Source organism: Diadema antillarum, unplaced genomic scaffold (genome assembly GCF_040938485.1).
Source record: "Diadema antillarum isolate AM-2024a unplaced genomic scaffold, OU_Dant_1.0 seq00000068_RagTag, whole genome shotgun sequence".
In the NCBI taxonomy this organism is placed as follows: domain Eukaryota; kingdom Metazoa; phylum Echinodermata; class Echinoidea; order Diadematoida; family Diadematidae; genus Diadema; species Diadema antillarum.
In genome coordinates, this window is record NW_027271167.1 from 497,501 (window position 1) to 519,792 (window position 22,292).

The following is a 22,292-nucleotide window of genomic DNA, read 5'->3' on the forward strand; positions in this document are numbered from 1 at the left end:
CAAATTCTCTATACACCAGTGATGACAAAAACCGTAAGCCTCGGATTTCCTATTGCATAACACGACGGTCGCCATTCCAATAGAAATGCCATTATACCTTCTTCCCAGTTTCGTGAGCAATCATACCATAATTGCTCTGCCGACACGATAGAGTTTTGAACATTTTTGTTCGAAGTCACTTCTTGATCGACGGTTAACCGCGACAGTTTTGGCTTTCTTGTGAGAGGTTTCTGGACGCGGAAACATGATTTCCGATAAAGACTCGTACACAGTTTTTCTGATCTTCGCTGCGATTATCATCGCTGTGATATGGTACGTTCATCAGGCGAGCTGGTGGCGGTATCGCCTACCTCCCGGACCGCTGGGTGTTCCGGTTCTCGGGATGCTGCCCTATCTCGACCCCAAGAATCCAGCGAAGAGTATCGAGGTGATGTCGAAGCGATACGGAAAGGTGTTCAGCGGGAACCTGGGCAACCACCGGGCCGTCTTCCTCAACGACTACGAGACGATGAAGGAGGCGTTCTCGAGGAGTGATGACAGCCTCAGCGATCGACCACGGATCTCCGTCTTCGAGCTCTACAGCAGCGGGAACGGTAAACATTAATCGGGATTAGAATACAGTGCACTCCGGTATAACGAACACGGTTATAACGAAATTCCGGTTACAGCGAAGTAAAAATTCGGACCCAAACATTATCAGCTCTATGGTTCCTATTGTTTATTTGTTCGGTTATAACGAAATTTCGATTCTTACTATAACGAAAGAAAACTACCGGTCCCGAGGATTTCGTTATAGCGGGAGTCCACTGTATTGTGAATGGGCTTAGGTGCCTTAGTTACAGCTGCGTAGTGAGATTTATGTTGTTTCGTAGAACAGGAGCGGGAATTTTGGAGCGGGAAAGAAAAATAGGAAGCAAACTAAAAGCGGGAAAGGAAGCTATGTAGGTTTACGGGAGAAGAGAAAAATAGGGTCTTACGTTGAGCTCCTTGTAGCACGATATTGACAGACAGTTTGATTCTTGGACCAGAAGCTAGAATATCATCATTGGGAAGAACGGGAACTTGAAGACAAAATAGGTTAAAGACGCCAAGTGAATGACGAAAGAAGACCATAGTAATGTCTAATGTGTGAAAAGAGTCTGCAGGTACTTGTGAATTTGCGACGAATAGCAACATTCATAAAGGAAAATAATATTCATACGACCCATCAACGTCTTCCACTGTATTGAGCGACGTCGGCAGAAATGGGGGTGAAGAGGAGAAATTGGTTAAGATCTTGAAATGTAGTCTGAGACATGCCTAAAGAAAAATGACAGTTTCCTTATAACCCAACGCTGACAGTGGAATACGGCTTACGTTGCCCTGTTTGTCAAATTTAGATGGTGACGTTCGTGACAGTCGTCATCATTGCTATTGGTATCGTTGAATCATTCTCATTTTATTATGACTTTGATCGGTTAAAACAGCAAACGCACATGCGATTATCGCAGTTTGTTTTTGCACACATATAGACTAGATGGAGACGTGGGGATAGGATGGGCAATATGTTTAAAAATTACAGATTTCGTTTGATCAATTTAATCATGATGTATGAGTTTCAAATTATTCTCCACTGAACGGGTCTTTGTGTGTTAATGTTTACTTTGCATGTATTCATCTTGTGCGATCAATCAGCATCAACGGTTTTGATCAAGAAGAAATCATCTATTGTAAGAGTCTTTTGTAATTACGGGATTACAAGGCTTTTAACATTCTTTTTATGCTTTCTTTGTATGAATCTGTATAATTTCTTTCTTATCATGTATTCGAGCACGAGTATATATCACGGTCAAGCAGCAGCAGTGAGGGAAATACTAGCTGCTACCATTTCATGTGTGTATGTGTGTGTGTGTGTGTGTGTGTGTGTGTGTGTGTGTATTTGTTTCTTTGTGAATAATATGTGAATATGTCTGACATATGTGAATATTTTCTCGTGAAGAGCTATCTGTGGGATTGATTCATAATCGAGTTATTTATGTTGAAGAGAGATTTTCCCAGTATTAATTGAAAAATGGATTTGTTTGTGCTTTGAATTGTATTTGTATCGTTTTTGTACCTGTTACACCCAGAATGGGTTGATTCACGTATGATTTGAATGAAATCAATAGAATGTCAGGAAAAACAAATGATTTTGATAAAATTGAATTAAATTCGAATAAAAGATAAAACAATGATTATGTATTTTCCACCTTGATTATGATGGATGCTGTTTTTGTTTTTGTTTTTAATTCAAAATGAAGTTGACAATGACTGATACTATCATAACAATGACACTTCTGCCAGAAGAAATAGCAAAATGTGTGAGTACAGTAGAAAGAAAAATTATCGCCGAGTTCTCTGCTACAAATGTTTACCGGTATAGCAGTATGTTACTTGCAGTGGAGCAGTTTTTGCCATCTTACTTTTACAAATATTGTGTAGGGCAAATCAAACCAGGGGCAGGATTGGAAGCGAAAGAGGGAACAGCGATAATTTTAGTGGGGAAGCAGTCGTGTCTGAGTGTGCGAGTGCGTGGCATTGTGACCTAAAACTTTCATCAAACTCCTGAAAGCCACAAGCCGGGAAGGAAGCTGGAAGCCACCCACGAAACAAACAAGCCAACAGTAATAATTGCAACTTATTAACAAATTGCCCAACATCGACGTAAGTAAGCAGTGAATTTAGCAATGTTTTAGTAGTAGCCATGACAAAGGAACTCATGGGCATACATACTCAATCAGGGGCAATTTGTCAATCACTAACTCTTGCAATAAGAACAACTCGACGGAAAAATTCTATCAATTTGAATAAACAATAATAATGTTTTAATTTTATTGTAAACTATTCATATGTTTCTTTGATTATTTTTCCTTCTCTATTTTTTTTGAATTTCTTTGTTTTTGTTTTAAAGTTCTTCTCCATTACCACCTGTCTTTCCGAAGGTGTTGCGTGTTGCTATATTGACAATCACTGGAAAACGCAACGTCGGTTTGCTCTGCGTGCCCTTCGGAACTGCGGTATGGGACGCCACGACGGGTTCCTCTGCAAAGAGATTGTGAGAGAGGCCGGCACAATGTTGGACCGCTGGACGGCGAAGAGGGATCCCTTCGATCCAACCGTCGACATAAGCATGATGGTCTGTAACGTCATCTGCAAAATGGTGTTCGGAAGGCGATTTGCGTACGAAGACGAGGAGTTCAGGGAATTTGTCCATATGATTGACAGAATCTTCCAGCTGAGCGATGTGGCAGGTAAAAACACAAACAGGAAAAGTATCCATCCATAATCTATCTAGGCCAAGTGCACATGCAAGAAACCAAACGCCCTGCGTATCATATTTTATATACAGTATAGCTAGTATGGTCCAAAATCGATTGATAAGGGTCATATGTTTTGTAAGTACCACAAAATATCAAACTTCACACACACACACCCTGCTCCAAACGAAACACTGACATTCGTTGGCAGAAAAACCTGAAGATAAAACCCAAATTTGAGACTGATCAGTAAATAAAAATGATTCATTGTAAGATTGAATTGAATTGAATTGAATTGAATAACTGAAACTGCACTGGTCTTACACTCGAGACACAGTGAACAGTTCCAGCACGTTCATTTTCATATTTCACATGACACAAAAAGAATACAAACAAGCAAGATACAAAATATGATATAAAGTGTGTCATGAACAGAAAGTGTGTCAGCATACATATGTACACAAGACAATTCTCTAATAGCATGTGAAATATGATGGAACCGCAAAAGCAAAGCTTGTAAACGCAGGTTCCAGGATAAAAATACCGATGTAAATTTGTTATGCAATGGTGATAGGACACAAAGTACTAATGACGAAACTATTACTAAAGCTAAAATAGCAAGGTACAAAGGAAAGAAGTAGTAAAAGGAAAGAAAAAGAAAAAGGAAAAACTAGGAACCCAAAGAATAAGAACTGAGTGAAAAAATAGCATATAGATACACAAGTATGCGAGCACATGTCTAGAATCAAGTTCATAACGAGTTCAAAATGTAAAAGATAAAGAATTGCACAAAAACCAACCAACTAATAAAAACAAGAAGTCTTTTTATTATCCAACATCATCTTGTCTTATAAAGCCGCTGATTTGCATATCAACGTGCATAATGGTGAGTAAAGAATATCATTCCATTGAACAAAACACTGGCAGTCTTGTAGCTTGTTTGATAAAACACGTAAGACTCACTCAATTTAGCAAAGCTAAAAATGGAAATTCTAGCTGTAGAAAAACTTACTAAAATCAGGAAGAAACAGGGCCTACTATACCCTTCAAATCTTAAAACGAATCTGTTTATTCTTCTTGATCTGCAAACAGTGTTAAATTATGATACACCGTACGTATATCCTCGTTTGTTTCTTAACCCGCTAACTTTCAATACAAACAATCAAGGTTTTCTACATGTAGAAACTTGTCGATCATGTTGCTGATTGTAATCCGCTTTTCGCATAATTGTTTCTTCTTCTTTTTTTCTCTCTTTCTTTTAAGGCGTAGTCAACTACCTGGACTTCATGAAATACGTTCCTTTCAGCGGGTACAGCGAGCTGGGAGAGGCCTCCCAACGCCTTGAGAGCGGGCTCTTTACCAAGGAGTGCGCGGAGCACAGGACTACGTTCGACATCGACAGAGAACCTCGTGACCTCATTGACGCCTACCTATTAGAGATGGAGAAGAGAAAACAAGCGATGGCGAGAGGGAGCAATGAGGGACTATCGATGGGTGGCTTCACCGACGAACAACTGATCCATTTCATGGCCGACATATTTGCAGCAGGAACAGACACCACCGGTACGGGGGAAAAAAGACATTTTGTCCGTCCGCCTATAAAATTACCCTCGTACTGTCGTAGAGGATGTATTGGGATTACAGAAAAAAACATATTAATGATCGAAGGGCACACATTCTACTTGAAAGAACATAGTGTAAAAAATGGTGATAGATTGGAACATATTGAACAGTGTGAACCACAGTGTACCAGAGCGTGATCACATTGTCATCTCCGTGAACACACTGTGTAAACTGAAGGTTCAGTGTTCAACACAGTGTGTTCACGGAGTCAAACGCACTGCGATCACACCGTGAGACGCTGTGTTTATTCTGGCAGGGTTCACCACTCTCAGCGTTATATGCACAGAAAGAAACCATATCAAAATGATTTCGAGATAACAGTTACTGGCAAAAGGAGATAAAACGGTGCCGACGCTATACGATGACACACAAAAAGACAACAACTCTAAAGCAATAGATGAATAAAAGATAAAAAAACAACAAAAGTGTATACAGTCCTCCTTTACATCTCACAATAATATAATCTTTCCCTTGTTTATCTGGAGATTAACTGGTGCTGTCAAGGATGTTTGTTACCATGATCAATGACTTGCCGCTTACTTCAAAATGCCACAGCATTCCAGAGATGCATGGGTGTAATCCTTGCAAAACAAACTTCCCTTTTGTACGTCGTACGCAGCCCAGAGGAGGCCTCAATAATTCAAAGAAATCAAAACTTATGAAACAGATCATTTGTAATATACAGTTCTTGACTATCGCCATGACAGAAGACGAAAATTTGCACTAAAGTAGGGCGAAGATACCAACAAATCCATCCCACCGAAGGCGGTCCCCTTCCCGCAGATTGCACTCTAAAGACCACACAGAGCTCTTACTTACCCCAACGGCCTGTTTGACAGGAACCACTTACTCTTTTTCCTTCGCTGCAGCCACTACAATAAGATGGACAATCCTTCACTGCGCGAAGTTTACAGAGGTTCAGCGAAAAGTGCACGAGGAGCTGGATCGCGTTGTTGGGCGTGGTCGCATGCCAACCATGCTTGACAGACCCAACTTGCCCTACACTCAAGCGCTTCTAGCCGAGAGTCTTCGGCACCCGTGCCCGGGGCCCTTCGGTATGTATACACTGCGGTCTTGTGGATAGGGATTAAGGCTCTGCATCTGTGAACAGGAGCGTCTAGATGTTAACCCCCTTTTCCTTCTCGACACAGGTGTCAAAATATAGGCACATGACAAAAACTGTGAGTGTAGAAATGGCAGGGCCCTCTTAGAGAAACAGTGCTTACTCTGAAAAAAAAAAAGCTGCTCGGTGTTAATCAGACCATGTACCCTCATAAATATCATTATCATAAGAATTTCCCTGTTTTTTTCAACACTTCAATTGATGACCGGTTCCACCGCCGCCCATGAAACCTTACTCACCACCACTGCAGCTAAAATGGGAAAAATCTGTGTGAAGGCACACACGTAACACGGAGGTAGACAGAAAGCCTATCAGTAATGTTGTTGACCATTATCAATGGTAGCGAGATTTCGTTCGATACACAGACTGTTTATCATGGTCACTCTCGGCAAAGTACAAAGTTATCTTTCCGGGCTATTTTTCAGGGCGATGGTTAATGAAAATATGTATGACGTGTGACGCCAAATATTACGATTCTATATTTGTTTTCCCTTTCCTTTCCGAACCTACATTACAAGAGATGAATAAGTTCGTTTTAAGAATCTGTCGCAAAGTTCTTGAACAATATTGTCGTGCTCTGGTCACATAGCATCTGGTCAGTTGGATACATTATGCCTTTTCTTTGAGGATATCAACAGTTGGCCTCCGTAACAAGTTGCATTACGGGAATGCTAACATTAAAGTTGACCAGTTTAATGCCTCGACTTTGCTTTATTTCAGGAGTGCCCCATGGGGCCAAAGAAGACACCAAAATCCTTGGATTCGACGTCCCCAAGGGAACGGTTGTCATCGGAAACCTGTACGCGGTTCTCCACGACCCCGAAATATTTACTGACCCGGAAGTGTTCAACCCGGATCGTTTTCTGGACCAAAATGGCGAACTCATTGCTCCTTTGGTGGAAAAAGCTAACATACAATTTGGGATAGGTAGGTGCCGTCTAGATCTGATGTCAACATTGAGCTTTCATTTTGTAATTCTGCTGGAACCGCCTCTGTATATTGTCAATCGACTTCTTCTCTAAAGTAGGCCCTATTTGACCTAGGTAGCATTTTTTGATCAATCAATCTGGAATCAAAGTGTAGCAACATACATGACGTTACTCTTACCAGAGCTGATTATAATCGAGAAGTGTTAAAAGATAATATTCTTGTTACCCCCCCCCCCTTTGTTAGAGCTCTGTATTTCCTACTTTGAGCATATTACAATTTTTAAGGAGTACAGAGTTCAATAAACGCGCAGTATGAGACAGATACGCTTCAGTATTCAAATTAAAAAAGAGATTCGACATCTGCATCTAAATCACTCGAATCTCTCCTTCAAGAACAAGCAGATGGAAATTGAACATTATGAATTGACATTATTTTTTTAAGTATGTCGTTCCTGATCTCCTCTCGCCAAGCTTTTACATTAAACATCACTCACTCTCCATTCCTTTGTCTCCGACATACAACCCCTCCTTCCTATTTCTCCTACTCTTCATTGCTTTCTCTCATCCAAAACAATTTTCTCTCCCCTCCTGTTCCCCCGTACATCGTATCTTCTATCTCTTTGCCTGGATCCTGGACCACCAATTAACTTCACCCATCCTCGATCTTTTTTTTTCCAGGAAGGAGAGCATGCATTGGTGAGAAGCTCGCCCACACGGAACGCTTCATGTTCGTCACGCACATCCTGCACCGCTTCACTGTGGAAGCCCCCAACGGTCCCGATTCCCTCAGCATCGAATCCTGTGGCGGTCTCGCCCGGAACGCGGCACCATACAAAGTGCTATTAAAAGTGCGGTAATAAAAAAGGATAAAGAAAAAAAAGCAACAAAACAAACAAAGAACTATAGCAACAGACGAACATTGAGAACGATCTATAAGTCTTGGAAGAAAGCTGGTATGCACTGACCTTTATTCGATTGTGGCTTTACAGACAAGATGGATGACATTGGAAGGATTAGTATCGATATCATCGTCATGGTATCGTTATCGCGATCATCATAATATGATGAGTAGTATTAACTACTTATATGATAACAGTGTTATAACGTTTGCATCATTAGGATTTTATTGTCGATGGTATATATTGCCACTATCGATTTAGTAGCCACATAGTTGGCATCATGATTATGAATTGTAACGATTAGTCACAATGATCGGCATGTTCAATTTAGTAATTATCATTTCCAGAGTCTGACCATTTTTGACAGTCAGTTGACAGTGTTAGCGAGCCATAAAACACTTTTAAAACCACAAACTCGTTGACAGTTAATGCTTATAGGTGTTTTTATGATCTGTTTGAAAAGGGACGACAGGGAGGTAAGTGTGTTTACATTACGAATTTCCACGTTCTTGTCAGATGTACATTCTTGAAACTGCTGTATTTGGAAACATTTGTCATCATTTTGTACACTTTCGACTTTGCTATTGTGATAACTATCAGGCATCATTTCGTCAAACTGGCAACCACTCTCTAGCAAGTTACCTTAGATTTACTACATGGCGCACCGGCTTCCATAGTCAATGGCTTAAAGGGACGGTATAGTTTTGGTTGAGACCTGATGGCTTCATGTTTCTAACTTTTGTTAGAGGGATAGTGAGAAACGTCTTATGAAATATGAAATAGCATGTAATTCCAAGAGGAATTCAACATTTATTTGATAAAATTGGTTTTGAAATGGTTGAGATATCCCCCCAAAAAGCAATCCTTATGAAAGATGGGACCCAACTTTTTAAGGATTGCTTTGTTTTACCTTGTTTTTTGGATGTATCTACCATTTCAAAACCACTTTTCAACAAATGTTGAATTCCTCCTCAAAATGGTATACTCTTTAACATTGCATGACTGGTTTCTCAGTACCTCGCATAAAAAGTGAAAAGCTCAATCCTCATCTCCACCAATACTATATCATCCCTTTAATGATACTTTGCTCGGGTAATCAAGAAAGAAGATACAGTGACAATTTTGGTGTCTACAAGTGTTTAACTTTACACTCAGACACATTGGATGCAGTGAAATGCACTACGAATCGTTTCATTATAATTTCCATTTTATTGGTTTTGTAAGTTTTCACGAACACAAGTTTTACAAATTAAATACGTAGTCAAGACATGAAAGTATAATGGTACATCATGATACTGTACGATATAACTTTACACAGGCTTGCAAAATCGATGGACAATAGAAATTGTATTTTCCAGTGTTTTTCTTACATTGCTGATGGGGTTACAGGGGTTGACAAAAAAAAAGTAGAGCCTGAAAGCGTGACAACCCTGAAAGGCATTTACAGTGTGTATTTACTTGTGAAAAAAAAAAACAACAACAAACATATAACAATTTTGGATTAATTTGAACTAAAATAACAAATGTGAAATTTCTGCTAAAAGCATAGTACACTGGTACAGTCTTGTCTCTGGTGAATGCATCAAAAATCTGGTTTAGATGTGAATCATATAATTATAATTCTCCTCGACAACCATGGAACTTAATAAGGGGACTTTGAGATCATTTTCTTAATTCATAATTCCGTGTTTTGTACTGTATTATGAAGAGACTGATTGAACGATGGGTTACGCGCCATTTTCAAGACTGAAGTAAGTCCGTCATCTATATTGATGTAGAGTACAGCAAAACCTTTCCAGTAACGCCTCGCTTGTTACATAATAAAGAATATTCTTGAATTCATGATAACAAATCCCACATCTTCTTATTAAGTACTATGTTTCTTAGCAGCTATCATTGAAATTATCTCAAATTAACGCAAATGGAGTTAACCTATTTTTGCGATTAGACTCTTCAAAATGTATTCAAACGTTGAAAAAAAAATCCTGACAACCTGAATTCTTTTGTCAGCTCGACAACACGGAAGCTTGTCGAATCATTTTCTTCCTACCTAGCAACAGCAGAAGCCACAGTTGGGGGGTAGGCCCCCCCCCCCCCCCACACACACACACATACACATATATATATTTTTTTTTTTGGGGGGGGGGGGTCTGTTAAAAAAATCATTTAAAAAATCCGAAAAAATGCTCCTATATAAGTGCATTTCCACACCCATGTTATACTGGATGGCTTTAAGAAACAGAATAATATCAGACGATAATGAGGATTTCATCAAAATCGAACCTTGAATTCGGAAGTTAAGGGATCTCTCAAGTTTTAGAAATATATACTAGCAATATAATACAAGCAAATTGGAAAGAGCGATTGAGGCATCACTTCATAACACTTCCATGTTCAATTTAGATATCATTTAAATCATGTTTTGGCGTCAATGATCTTTGATCACAACCCCTAGGTCATTTTTGCGAGGTAATCACAAGACTTCAATGTTTTGATGAGTGGATGATTGTCATTCTTATTGATTTTGTTTAGTGATGAATTTGCGAAAATATATTGGACCTCAATGAGAGACTATCACTTGCCATGATCTCTGCTAATTTGAAGATGTATAGTTGCGACTACAATCACTAGCATAAGTCTCTGTTACAGTCCAATTTCGATCAAAACAATTAAAAACATGTAATATAAAATGGCACGGTTTCGAGAGATATTCAGTTTAAACGGTACCATTTTTTTTTTTTTTTTTTTTTTAGAGAGAGAGAGCCGTTATCTACATCCTTGCTTACTACTGATATCATAATGGATAACGAGGGGAAAATAATGACCACTCCACTAGTTTACTTTTCAAACTTTACTGTTTGCGGGTCAAAGTTCAAACGAAATGCAGACATGCATCACTGATTGTATAGTGTATAAACCCATAAACTATAGTATAAATACCATGTATTGTAAACACGATTTTGCAAATCCATAGTCCTGGATACTTAGATATATCTCTCATCAGTTGTTTATACATTCGGGACGTATATTTTTGTTCAAAATGCATCACAAATTTACAAAATACGTACTACTCAGGTGATAGAGATCTGACAGTTATTATTGGTAGCATTTGTGCATTTCTACATTAATGTATGGTGCGCAGCGGCCATTCCTCTTCTAAGTGCTGTTTGCAGGAACCAGTAAAAATGCATTATTGTTTCTCTGAAATAAATGACAAAACTTCTACATGTACATCTCAAAGAAAGAGAGAGCGAAAGAGAGCATTGACGCGTGTGACTAAATACACACTCACATACACATACATACATAAACTTATGTATCAGATAGAAGAGAGAGATGGCGAGAGAAAGAGAGATTATGTGTTTGACAGGGAGGGAGAGAGTAAATACAGGGAGGGAGAGAAGTGGCCGGGCTCAAACTGTCATTATACACTGTACATCTGTTCTATGCTCTTGTATAATGACACAACCTAGATTTAGGCCAATGTGCAGGAGAGGGGTTTCGGGGATGGGTATAGGTGATCATTATAGACGGGTTAGAACTTTGATGATAATTGTGAGGGTTCCTGCACAAATGAGTTTTCTGCGTAAGATGACACAAATACTGTCCATTTCAGAATTTCATACGCACAACAAGAGATTATAACATAGATTTTAAACATTTTGCTGGAGAGAACCCCAGGGTATACCGCAAGAAGAATTTTGGAACAAGTGTTCATAAATGTTACTGATCTTACTGTTTTGCTGTGGTCAAAATGGTAACACTGACGTCACATGGGGGCGTTGTTTCTCTTCCATGCTGTTTTGTAAATGCTGGCCCAAATCCAGAGGTTATGATAACAAGTGTAATAATTTATATGTCTTACAAAGTACATTGTACTGGTCGCAATATGAACCTTGTCACCTTTGTGTGTGTGTGTGTTGTTTTTTCCGAATTGTCATTGGATTTAATAATTTAAATCTATCAATAATTTAAATCTATGAATTATGTTTCAGGATCACTTTAACTATGCTAATGTCGTGATCACTCCACGCAGACATGGAAAAAGAAAAACAAGTTTTATACTATCGTTTTATACTATACTATCGTCTGCCGTGTCAGTTTTACATGGTGGTCAATCTCGTTAGCTCACATTGCCATAAAAGTGCAATTATGAAGAACGCTTCATGCAGTGTTTCATAATAACAGAATGATTATTACGCTCAATTGTCGGGTTAAGCTATGCAGCGTTTAGTAATCATTATGACATAGGCCCTACGTGTTTGGGGAAAAGTTATCGGAAGGTATAAAATATCCTCAAAAGTTTTCTTTCTCTTTTTTTTTCTTTTTTTTTTTAGAGGGAGGGTACTGTTACCAGTTTTGAAGAGCCATAAAGGGAAGGGGGCTGCAGCCGCCTATGACCCCATCCTGTCTGTTTTCGGGACCAGTGATATTATGTAAATTATGTATGTGTATTACATAATCTTATATTCACCTACAGATGAGTACTACTATCTCCATTAGATCAAATAAAAGCGGGAGAATGCAAAACTCTTGTGATAATTTGAAGTAAACGTAATTTCCGCACTATCGGTCAACACGGCCACACAAATAGTGACGAGGAGAACACAATAACTCTTTGAGATGCACACGAAAGGTCCGCTTGACTGCCACATATATGAGAGTATTCCAGAACAAGTGTGACATCGAGAGAAGAACAGGAATTTTGAGCAAGCAGATGCTGTGTCTGGTCAGGTCTATCTTGTCGACGCCGCCCCTGTGACCGAGGACGACATTCAACACGGCTTCCGGTAAGGCGGCAAAGATGAACCCGACCGTCGTTGCCGCCACGAAGCGGAAGGCCTTCCTCCTGGAAGCTTTCGCTTGGGCGCGAACTTTTTCCAGCTGAGATGTTTCAGCGATTCCCGCCTCTTCTCTCGTTGGGCACTGCTGCTTTGCAAGAACCAACTGCATGCGTTTTCTTTTCTCGATGTGTCTGCGAGTAACGAGGAGGATTTGGACGTTGAGCGCTACGATGATAACGACTTCAACCATGACAAGAGAAGATCGGACGATGACAAGCAACGTAACCGAATGCATAACGTGACAGAGACCAAGAATGGGATTGAATCTTATTGGGTTATATACATCCTGCCTTATCAGAAGCAAGCAAGCGTTGGACAAGAGAGGTATGATGGTTATTGCGATGAGAACACCGACTCCTCTGCGTTTCGTCATCAACAGGCGATACCGCAACGGTCTACAGACTGCCACGAAGCGGTCGATGTTGATCATGAGAAGGTATGAAGCCGAAAGAGTGGGAAGGACGCTCAGAATGAACCCGGTGCTCACGCAGACGACACGCTGCTCTAACGTTGGTGATTTGACATCAGAGGACAATACGATCTGAACGAACAGAAAGAGCGATGCGGAAAAATCCGACACGGAGAGAGCCATGAAGAATAGTTTACTCACAGAGGAAATGTCGTCCAGTTTTGGGAGAATGATGCAGTTCAAAGAATTGAATATCACGCCAGCGACTGCGCATGATCCCAGGTAAATGCCAAAGCCATGATTGTGTCGTTCGCCGAGATTGAACCGGTCAAAAGTGTCGTTCATGGATGAAAACAAAGACACATCTTGCAAGCCCTCCGTCACAGAGTCATTCACGGTGAAAACGGACATGATGTGAGACACTGTCGGTAATATCCTTTAATAACCTTTGAAAAATCAAACTCTCCAAGCACATGAAACTTTCGCTTTATATCATCGCCAATTGTGCCCACGTCGTTGCTACAATGTAAACATGCCCAACTGGTGCAAACCTTCTTCCACTAATCATTTTCGGGAGCTTAACAACACCATTGTAAAGGTTGCAGTTAATAATTATAATCCAGCCAGACACAAATTGCGTATAGGAGACGCCAGTATCAGCCTACAATGGCATGGGGCTCTTTGGATCACAAATTCTACGTAAATGGCACACACAGAACGAAGGACATAGGATTTGTGACAGCTAATGAGCATGGTCAAGCAAGTAGTAATTAAAATGCAATTAATTGAAAATGCGGGTTGCAAGGGTGGGGGATGGGACGTGGCTGTAGACACAATTAATGCTACTAGAGAGTGTTTTCGAGGAGCATCAGCATACGACACGTCGTGTACTTAACACAGTGTTCATGCGCGATAGCACACGTGATTCCCTTGTGATGATGATGATAATGATAATTATAATGATAATAATAATGATAATGAAAATAATAATGATAATAATGATAATAATGATGCTAATAATAATGATAATGATAATAATGATAATGGAAATAATGATAATAATAATAATAATAATAATAATAATAATAATAATAAAAATAATAATAAAATATACATACATACATATGTATGATATAGTTTTACATGTATATTACGCAAATTATAGTAAGTAATGTCACTCCCATGACTGCCTCATAACATTTGTTCTTCACAGCTGCAAAATCGTTTTGACTGATGATTTTGTGTTATGCACCCAAGTTTTTTTTAACTGTTATCTTATTTTAACTCCTCACTGATTGGACAGAAAGAACATACATGAATTACTAGTAGTGGACGTCTTACACAGTCATTTTGGAGAGAGTAAAGATTTGTGTGCAAGTCATCAATCTATCGTCTATGTTTGGCATTATGGTTCCTAAAAACTCGGTGGAATATAGTTTCATGACCTTCCTTTTGTATTTCTGTGTATTTTCCCATACTGCTTGTTACATACTTTCATTCAGCTTTTATATGTTTCAAACTCAACCATAACATGGGGAGTCAATTGCACTATCCATTTGGCAGAAGTCTTGAACAATATTTAACTGCTCCTATTTCGTAGGAGAAGAAAAAAGCGGGGTGCCTGCAGACCCGGTTCTTAGTGCATACCTTCGAACAGATTACCTCGATGTCTTATCAGATAACTATACCAATGACCTCATAATTTTTTTCTCTCTCTCTCTCTCGGCTCATAAAATATTAACTGGTCTGACCAGAGTTACAGGGTTCAATAATGCTATGCGCAAAATATTGTTGTGGCGATCGTTCAGGATAGGGACGTGGTACAGTGAAGGTAATAATCCAATTTATCCAGGACGTGGTCCTATCGAAATGTGATGCTTACGTATAATCATCTAGATCCGTTTCTGAATTGTGCAACCTTCCACATTGCTGTCGTGGATATTACAAGACAGTATGAAGTCAGTCGAACCGCGATATGCATGCGAAGGGATTCAGCAGTGTAGCCTAAACTTGGGTCGCACGTACTAGTTATACAGTATATTATGAACTTGACCTGTATAGTTTCCCATTGCGAAGAATGTTGTAGCACGGAGCCACGTTTATGTGCAGGTGTTGTAGCTGAATGGCTGTACAGACATATAGTCCAGTCAATCTAGCGATTTTTAGGGGGTAACCCACCACTAATTGCAACAGTAGGAATTTCACTGCAGAGCAAGTCGTTGAGGCCTCCTGAACATCATACTAAAAGTCCCAAAAAATCCAGCGGGGCAAAATAGTAAAATTTGCATAATATGCAAATTAGCACCTGAAATGAGAGGAAATTGACAGATCTCAGCTTCCCGTTATCCAATTTTAAAGATTTAAATGTATAAACTTATATTTTGTAGGTCAATGGTCACGATAGATGCCTTTTCGAATTGGTCGTACAAAAATACTTTACATAAAATGCAAATTACCGGTAACTGTAAGAGTACATTCATAACAACAGTACTCACGTTGGCATAATGCACGTTTTGCATATGGGGACGCGGGGTTGAGGGGGCAACTTTGGGCGCCTCCCAAGGGGCCGCTTTAAATGTGCACCACTTTTTACTATATAAGTATTGTAAAGCAATGTCTCCTGTATTGATTACATTGCATTTCTTCAAAACAAAAATACCCTTGCTATAAGGCACGATCGAATTTTGACAGTATGTACTTTTGGAACATATATATTAGCGTTATGTGATATTATATGTTTTCTATATTGCCAAGAGGATAAAGGGCATTTTGGGGGCACACGCCACAGGGTCGCCCTTCAATAAGCACCCTTTTTATTATGTAGATCTTGTAAAGCAAATATTCTTCTATCATATTCATGACTTTTCATTTATATAAGAGTGTATTTGCTGTATTGCTGGACCTACATTTAAAACCATTCACGCTAGAACAATTTCATTTGCGTTGCTAATATCCGTATCTTGTCATAAAGGGCGTGAGCGTAGGTGTAAATTTAGACACCTCCCCAGGGATTACCTTTGCAAGTCCACCTTTTTGACAATGTAGTTATTGTAGAGCAATGTTTCCTCTACTAATCAGTTGCATTTTTGGGGGAAACAAAAGTGCCTTTGCTATGCGGCACGATGGAATTTCGAAAACCTGTACGTTTGGAACATATATATATTCGCGTTATATGATATTATATGTTTTCTATATTGCCGTGAGGGTGGAGTATTTTTGGCACATCCCACAGGGTTGCCGTTTGATGCGCACCCTCTTAAATGTATAGATCTTGTAAAGTTAAGTTTCTTCTATCATTTTCATAACTTGTCATCGATGAAAATTGTATTTGATGTATTGCCGGAACTACTTTTACAACCATTCACGCTAGAACAACGGTATTTGCGTTGCTAATATCTGTATTTTGTAATAAGGGGGCGTGAGCGTAGATGTGAATTTGGACACTTCCCAAGGGATTACTTTTGAATGTTCACCCTTTTGACAATATAGTTATTGTAGAGCAATTTGTCCTCTATTAAGTAGTTGCATTTCTTGGAAACAAAAGTGCCTTTGCTATTCAGCACGATGGAATTTTGAAAACATGTACGTTTGGAACATATATATATTCGCGTTGTATGATATCATATGTTTGCTAAGTTGCCGTGAGGGTTGAATATTTTTGGCACATCCCACAGGGTTGCCATTCAATGTGCATCCTCTTCACTGTACAGATCTTGTAAAGTTAAGCCTCTTCTATCCTTTCCATGACTTTTCATTGATAAATAGTGTATTTGCTGTATTGCTGGGACTACTTTTAGAACCATCCACGCTAGAACAACGGCGTTTGCGTTGCTAATATCTGTTTTGTCTTAAGGGTGCGTGAGCGTAGGTGTAATTTTGGACCATTCCCAAGGGATTGTCCTTTAATGTTCACCCTTTTGACAATATGGATATCGTTAAGGGATGTCTCCTCTACTAACTACAATGTATTTTTGAAAACAAAAGTGCCCATGCTGCATGGCATGATCGAAGTTTGAAACATGTACGTTTGGAACATATAGTATATTCGCGTTAATGATATTCAATGTTTTCTATATTGCCGTGAGGGTGTGGTACTTTGGGGCACATCCCACAGGATTGGAATTTAATGTGCATCCTCTCACTGAATAGATATTGTGAAGCAATGCTTCTTCTATTATTTCCACGACATTCATCGATATAAAAGTGTGTAGCTGTATTGCCGGAACTACTTCTAAGACCATGCACCAAAGAACGTCAGTATTTGCGTTCATAGTATCCGTGTGTTGTAATTACGGGGCTTGAGCGGAGGTGTAATTTTGGACACTTCCCAAGGGATTGCTTTGAAATGTTCACCCTTTTGACAATAAAGTTAAGGTAGAGCAATTTTTTCTTCTTTTAATTATATTGCATTTCTTGAAAACAATAGGGCACTTGCTGTACAACCGTTGGAAAATTGGAACATATTCGTGCTAAATGATAGTGCATGTTTCCTATATTGCCCTGGGGGTTGGATGATTTGAACACATCCCACTCGGTGGCCTTTGAGTGTGCACCCCTTTGACTATATGAATATTGTAAAGCAGTGTCTCTACCATTTAAAAATCATGAAAAGTAAAGTGTTTTTATTTACAACCCGGCAAAACGACTTTCTACGTGCATGTACAACTGAATTTACTTTGGCATATAATGCATGTTTTGTTAACATGTTTTGGGACCACGAAGGTCAAGGTATGGGTGATTTGGGCACTTCCCAAGGGCTTGCGTTTGAATGTCCAACTTTTTGACAGTATAGATATTGTAAAGCAACGTCTCCTGTATTACCTGAATTGCATTTTACGAAAATAAAAGAGTATGTGCTAGACAGGCGGAAGAACTTTTCAGAGGCATGTACCCATGGAACATTTTTTTTTTTCGCTGTTGTATATACTGCATGTTTTTCATTGCCTTTAGGATTTCACCTTTTCATCTTACAGATATTGTAGAACAATAATTCTTCTATAACTTCCACTGAAATTTAATGGAAAAGAAACGAAAAGGACGTTATAGAGGGTTGTTTGTTTGTTTTTTCGCTTCAAACAGCTGTATTCACGTGTATATGCTGTGTTTTGTACCAGGCTGTGAGGGTATAGGGATAAATTCGGGTACCTCCCCCCGAGTCGCTTTGACTCATGTGCACCACTTTTTAAAGATATACTTTCATGGAAATAGTCTTTGCTAGACGGCCAAATGACTTAAAAAAAAATCTTGTACGCTTAGAACAACGATTTAACGGAAATCCCGTTCGTTGATGCATGTTTTGCAAATGGCCGTGGGGATATGTTCGATAGGGGTAACTTTGGTCACTACCCACAGAGTTTCCTTTGACTGTGCTATCTTCAATATCTCAAAACCCTCAAGGGTGCAAGAGCTGAATCATCCAGATTCGAATAAGCAACTCTCCAAATAGAGTTCATTAATTACAAAATTGGACAAGTTATAGATGTTGACAGTTGTTTATATTCGTACTTTGATTCTTCGTAATTAATGGATAAGCTATCATTATCTGTCTGATAACAAACTATTATTCGCTTAAAATTATTCATGCTAGGTTTCTAATGCTGAAAAGTTTGTTTTTGGTGAAGAGAAACTGAAATATCACATTTGAACACTCTTGATATGCTCATATCGGGCACTTTGGTGCATTTGAATATTCCGTGGGCTCGGTACCCTTTGCATATTATGCAAATGAGGCCCAGATTATGTACATGGAATTGTTTGCATCGCACTATTAGTGACATTGCAAACATAAGTTTCAACACTTTCGGTGTTCCAATCTGAAACCTAGAAGCATAGTTTTCATGGAAACACTGTATTTTTATCATTATTGAAGCTAATTTGCATATTATGCAAATGAGGCCCAGAATATGTACATGGCAATGTTTGCATCGCACGAACTTACATTGCAAACATGTGTTTCAACACTTTGGGTGTTCCAATCTGAAACCTAGAAGCATAGTTTTCATGGAAACACTGTATTTTTATCATTATGAGAGCTAATTTGCATATTATGCATATGAGGCCCAGAATATGTACATGGTCATGTTTGCATCGCACTAACTGACATACTTTGAAAACATAAGTTTCAACACTTTCGGTGTTTCAATCTGAAACCTAGAAGCATAGTTTTCATGGAAACACTGTATTTTTATCATTATGGGGAACTAATTTGCATATTATGCAAATGAGGCCCAGATCGTGTCCAGGGAAATGTTTGCATCGCACTAGCTGACATTGTAAACATAGGTTAAAACACTTTCGGTTTTCCAATCTGAAACCTAGAAGCATAGTTTTCATGGAAACACTGTATTTTTATCATTATGGGAGCTAATTTGCATATTATGCAAATTTAGCCACTTTACCCCATTGGATTTCTTGGGACTTTTAGTATGGTGTTTAGGAGCCCGTAACAAGTTGCACTGCAGTGGAATTCGTACTGTTGCAATTAGTGGTGGGTGAAACCCTATTTTGACTGGACTAGTCCAGTCAATCTAGCGATTTTTAGGGGGTAACCCACCACTAATTGCAACAGTAGGAATTTCACTGCAGAGCAAGTCGTTGAGGCCTCCTGAACATCATACTAAAAGTCCCAAAAAATCCAGCGGGGCAAAATAGTAAAATTTGCATAATATGCAAATTAGCACCTGAAATGAGAGGAAATTGACAGATCTCAGCTTCCCGTTATCCAATTTTAAAGATTTAAATGTATAAACTTATATTTTGTAGGTCAATGGTCACGATAGATGCCTTTTCGAATTGGTCGTACAAAAATACTTTACATAAAATGCAAATTACCGGTAACTGTAAGAGTACATTCATAACAACAGTACTCACGTTGGCATAATGCACGTTTTGCATATGGGGACGCGGGGTTGAGGGGGCAACTTTGGGCGCCTCCCAAGGGGCCGCTTTAAATGTGCACCACTTTTTACTATATAAGTATTGTAAAGCAATGTCTCCTGTATTGATTACATTGCATTTCTTCAAAACAAAAATACCCTTGCTATAAGGCACGATCGAATTTTGACAGTATGTACTTTTGGAACATATATATTAGCGTTATGTGATATTATATGTTTTCTATATTGCCAAGAGGATAAAGGGCATTTTGGGGGCACACGCCACAGGGTCGCCCTTCAATAAGCACCCTTTTTATTATGTAGATCTTGTAAAGCAAATATTCTTCTATCATATTCATGACTTTTCATTTATATAAGAGTGTATTTGCTGTATTGCTGGACCTACATTTAAAACCATTCACGCTAGAACAATTTCATTTGCGTTGCTAATATCCGTATCTTGTCATAAAGGGCGTGAGCGTAGGTGTAAATTTAGACACCTCCCCAGGGATTACCTTTGCAAGTCCACCTTTTTGACAATGTAGTTATTGTAGAGCAATGTTTCCTCTACTAATCAGTTGCATTTTTGGGGGAAACAAAAGTGCCTTTGCTATGCGGCACGATGGAATTTCGAAAACCTGTACGTTTGGAACATATATATATTCGCGTTATATGATATTATATGTTTTCTATATTGCCGTGAGGGTGGAGTATTTTTGGCACATCCCACAGGGTTGCCGTTTGATGCGCACCCTCTTAAATGTATAGATCTTGTAAAGTTAAGTTTCTTCTATCATTTTCATAACTTGTCATCGATGAAAATTGTATTTGATGTATTGCCGGAACTACTTTTACAACCATTCACGCTAGAACAACGGTATTTGCGTTGCTAATATCTGTATTTTGTAATAAGGGGGCGTGAGCGTAGATGTGAATTTGGACACTTCCCAAGGGATTACTTTTGAATGTTCACCCTTTTGACAATATAGTTATTGTAGAGCAATTTGTCCTCTATTAAGTAGTTGCATTTCTTGGAAACAAAAGTGCCTTTGCTATTCAGCACGATGGAATTTTGAAAACATGTACGTTTGGAACATATATATATTCGCGTTGTATGATATCATATGTTTGCTAAGTTGCCGTGAGGGTTGAATATTTTTGGCACATCCCACAGGGTTGCCATTCAATGTGCATCCTCTTCACTGTACAGATCTTGTAAAGTTAAGCCTCTTCTATCCTTTCCATGACTTTTCATTGATAAATAGTGTATTTGCTGTATTGCTGGGACTACTTTTAGAACCATCCACGCTAGAACAACGGCGTTTGCGTTGCTAATATCTGTTTTGTCTTAAGGGTGCGTGAGCGTAGGTGTAATTTTGGACCATTCCCAAGGGATTGTCCTTTAATGTTCACCCTTTTGACAATATGGATATCGTTAAGGGATGTCTCCTCTACTAACTACAATGTATTTTTGAAAACAAAAGTGCCCATGCTGCATGGCATGATCGAAGTTTGAAACATGTACGTTTGGAACATATAGTATATTCGCGTTAATGATATTCAATGTTTTCTATATTGCCGTGAGGGTGTGGTACTTTGGGGCACATCCCACAGGATTGGAATTTAATGTGCATCCTCTCACTGAATAGATATTGTGAAGCAATGCTTCTTCTATTATTTCCACGACATTCATCGATATAAAAGTGTGTAGCTGTATTGCCGGAACTACTTCTAAGACCATGCACCAAAGAACGTCAGTATTTGCGTTCATAGTATCCGTGTGTTGTAATTACGGGGCTTGAGCGGAGGTGTAATTTTGGACACTTCCCAAGGGATTGCTTTGAAATGTTCACCCTTTTGACAATAAAGTTAAGGTAGAGCAATTTTTTCTTCTTTTAATTATATTGCATTTCTTGAAAACAATAGGGCACTTGCTGTACAACCGTTGGAAAATTGGAACATATTCGTGCTAAATGATAGTGCATGTTTCCTATATTGCCCTGGGGGTTGGATGATTTGAACACATCCCACTCGGTGGCCTTTGAGTGTGCACCCCTTTGACTATATGAATATTGTAAAGCAGTGTCTCTACCATTTAAAAATCATGAAAAGTAAAGTGTTTTTATTTACAACCCGGCAAAACGACTTTCTACGTGCATGTACAACTGAATTTACTTTGGCATATAATGCATGTTTTGTTAACATGTTTTGGGACCACGAAGGTCAAGGTATGGGTGATTTGGGCACTTCCCAAGGGCTTGCGTTTGAATGTCCAACTTTTTGACAGTATAGATATTGTAAAGCAACGTCTCCTG

General features: G+C 39.0%; 1 protein-coding gene across 1 annotated transcript; it reads left to right on the forward strand.

Annotated features, from left to right (window-relative positions):
- Positions 1-244: 244 nt before the first annotated feature.
- LOC139725905 (cytochrome P450 2D28-like) lies at positions 245-7,807 on the forward strand. The gene is made up of 6 exons (XM_071636983.1): positions 245-593; positions 2,961-3,269; positions 4,539-4,838; positions 5,768-5,953; positions 6,742-6,948; positions 7,629-7,807. Exons 1-6 carry the CDS (start codon positions 245-247, stop codon positions 7,805-7,807), a joined length of 1,530 nt encoding a protein of 509 aa, XP_071493084.1.
- Positions 7,808-22,292: the final 14,485 nt, after the last annotated feature.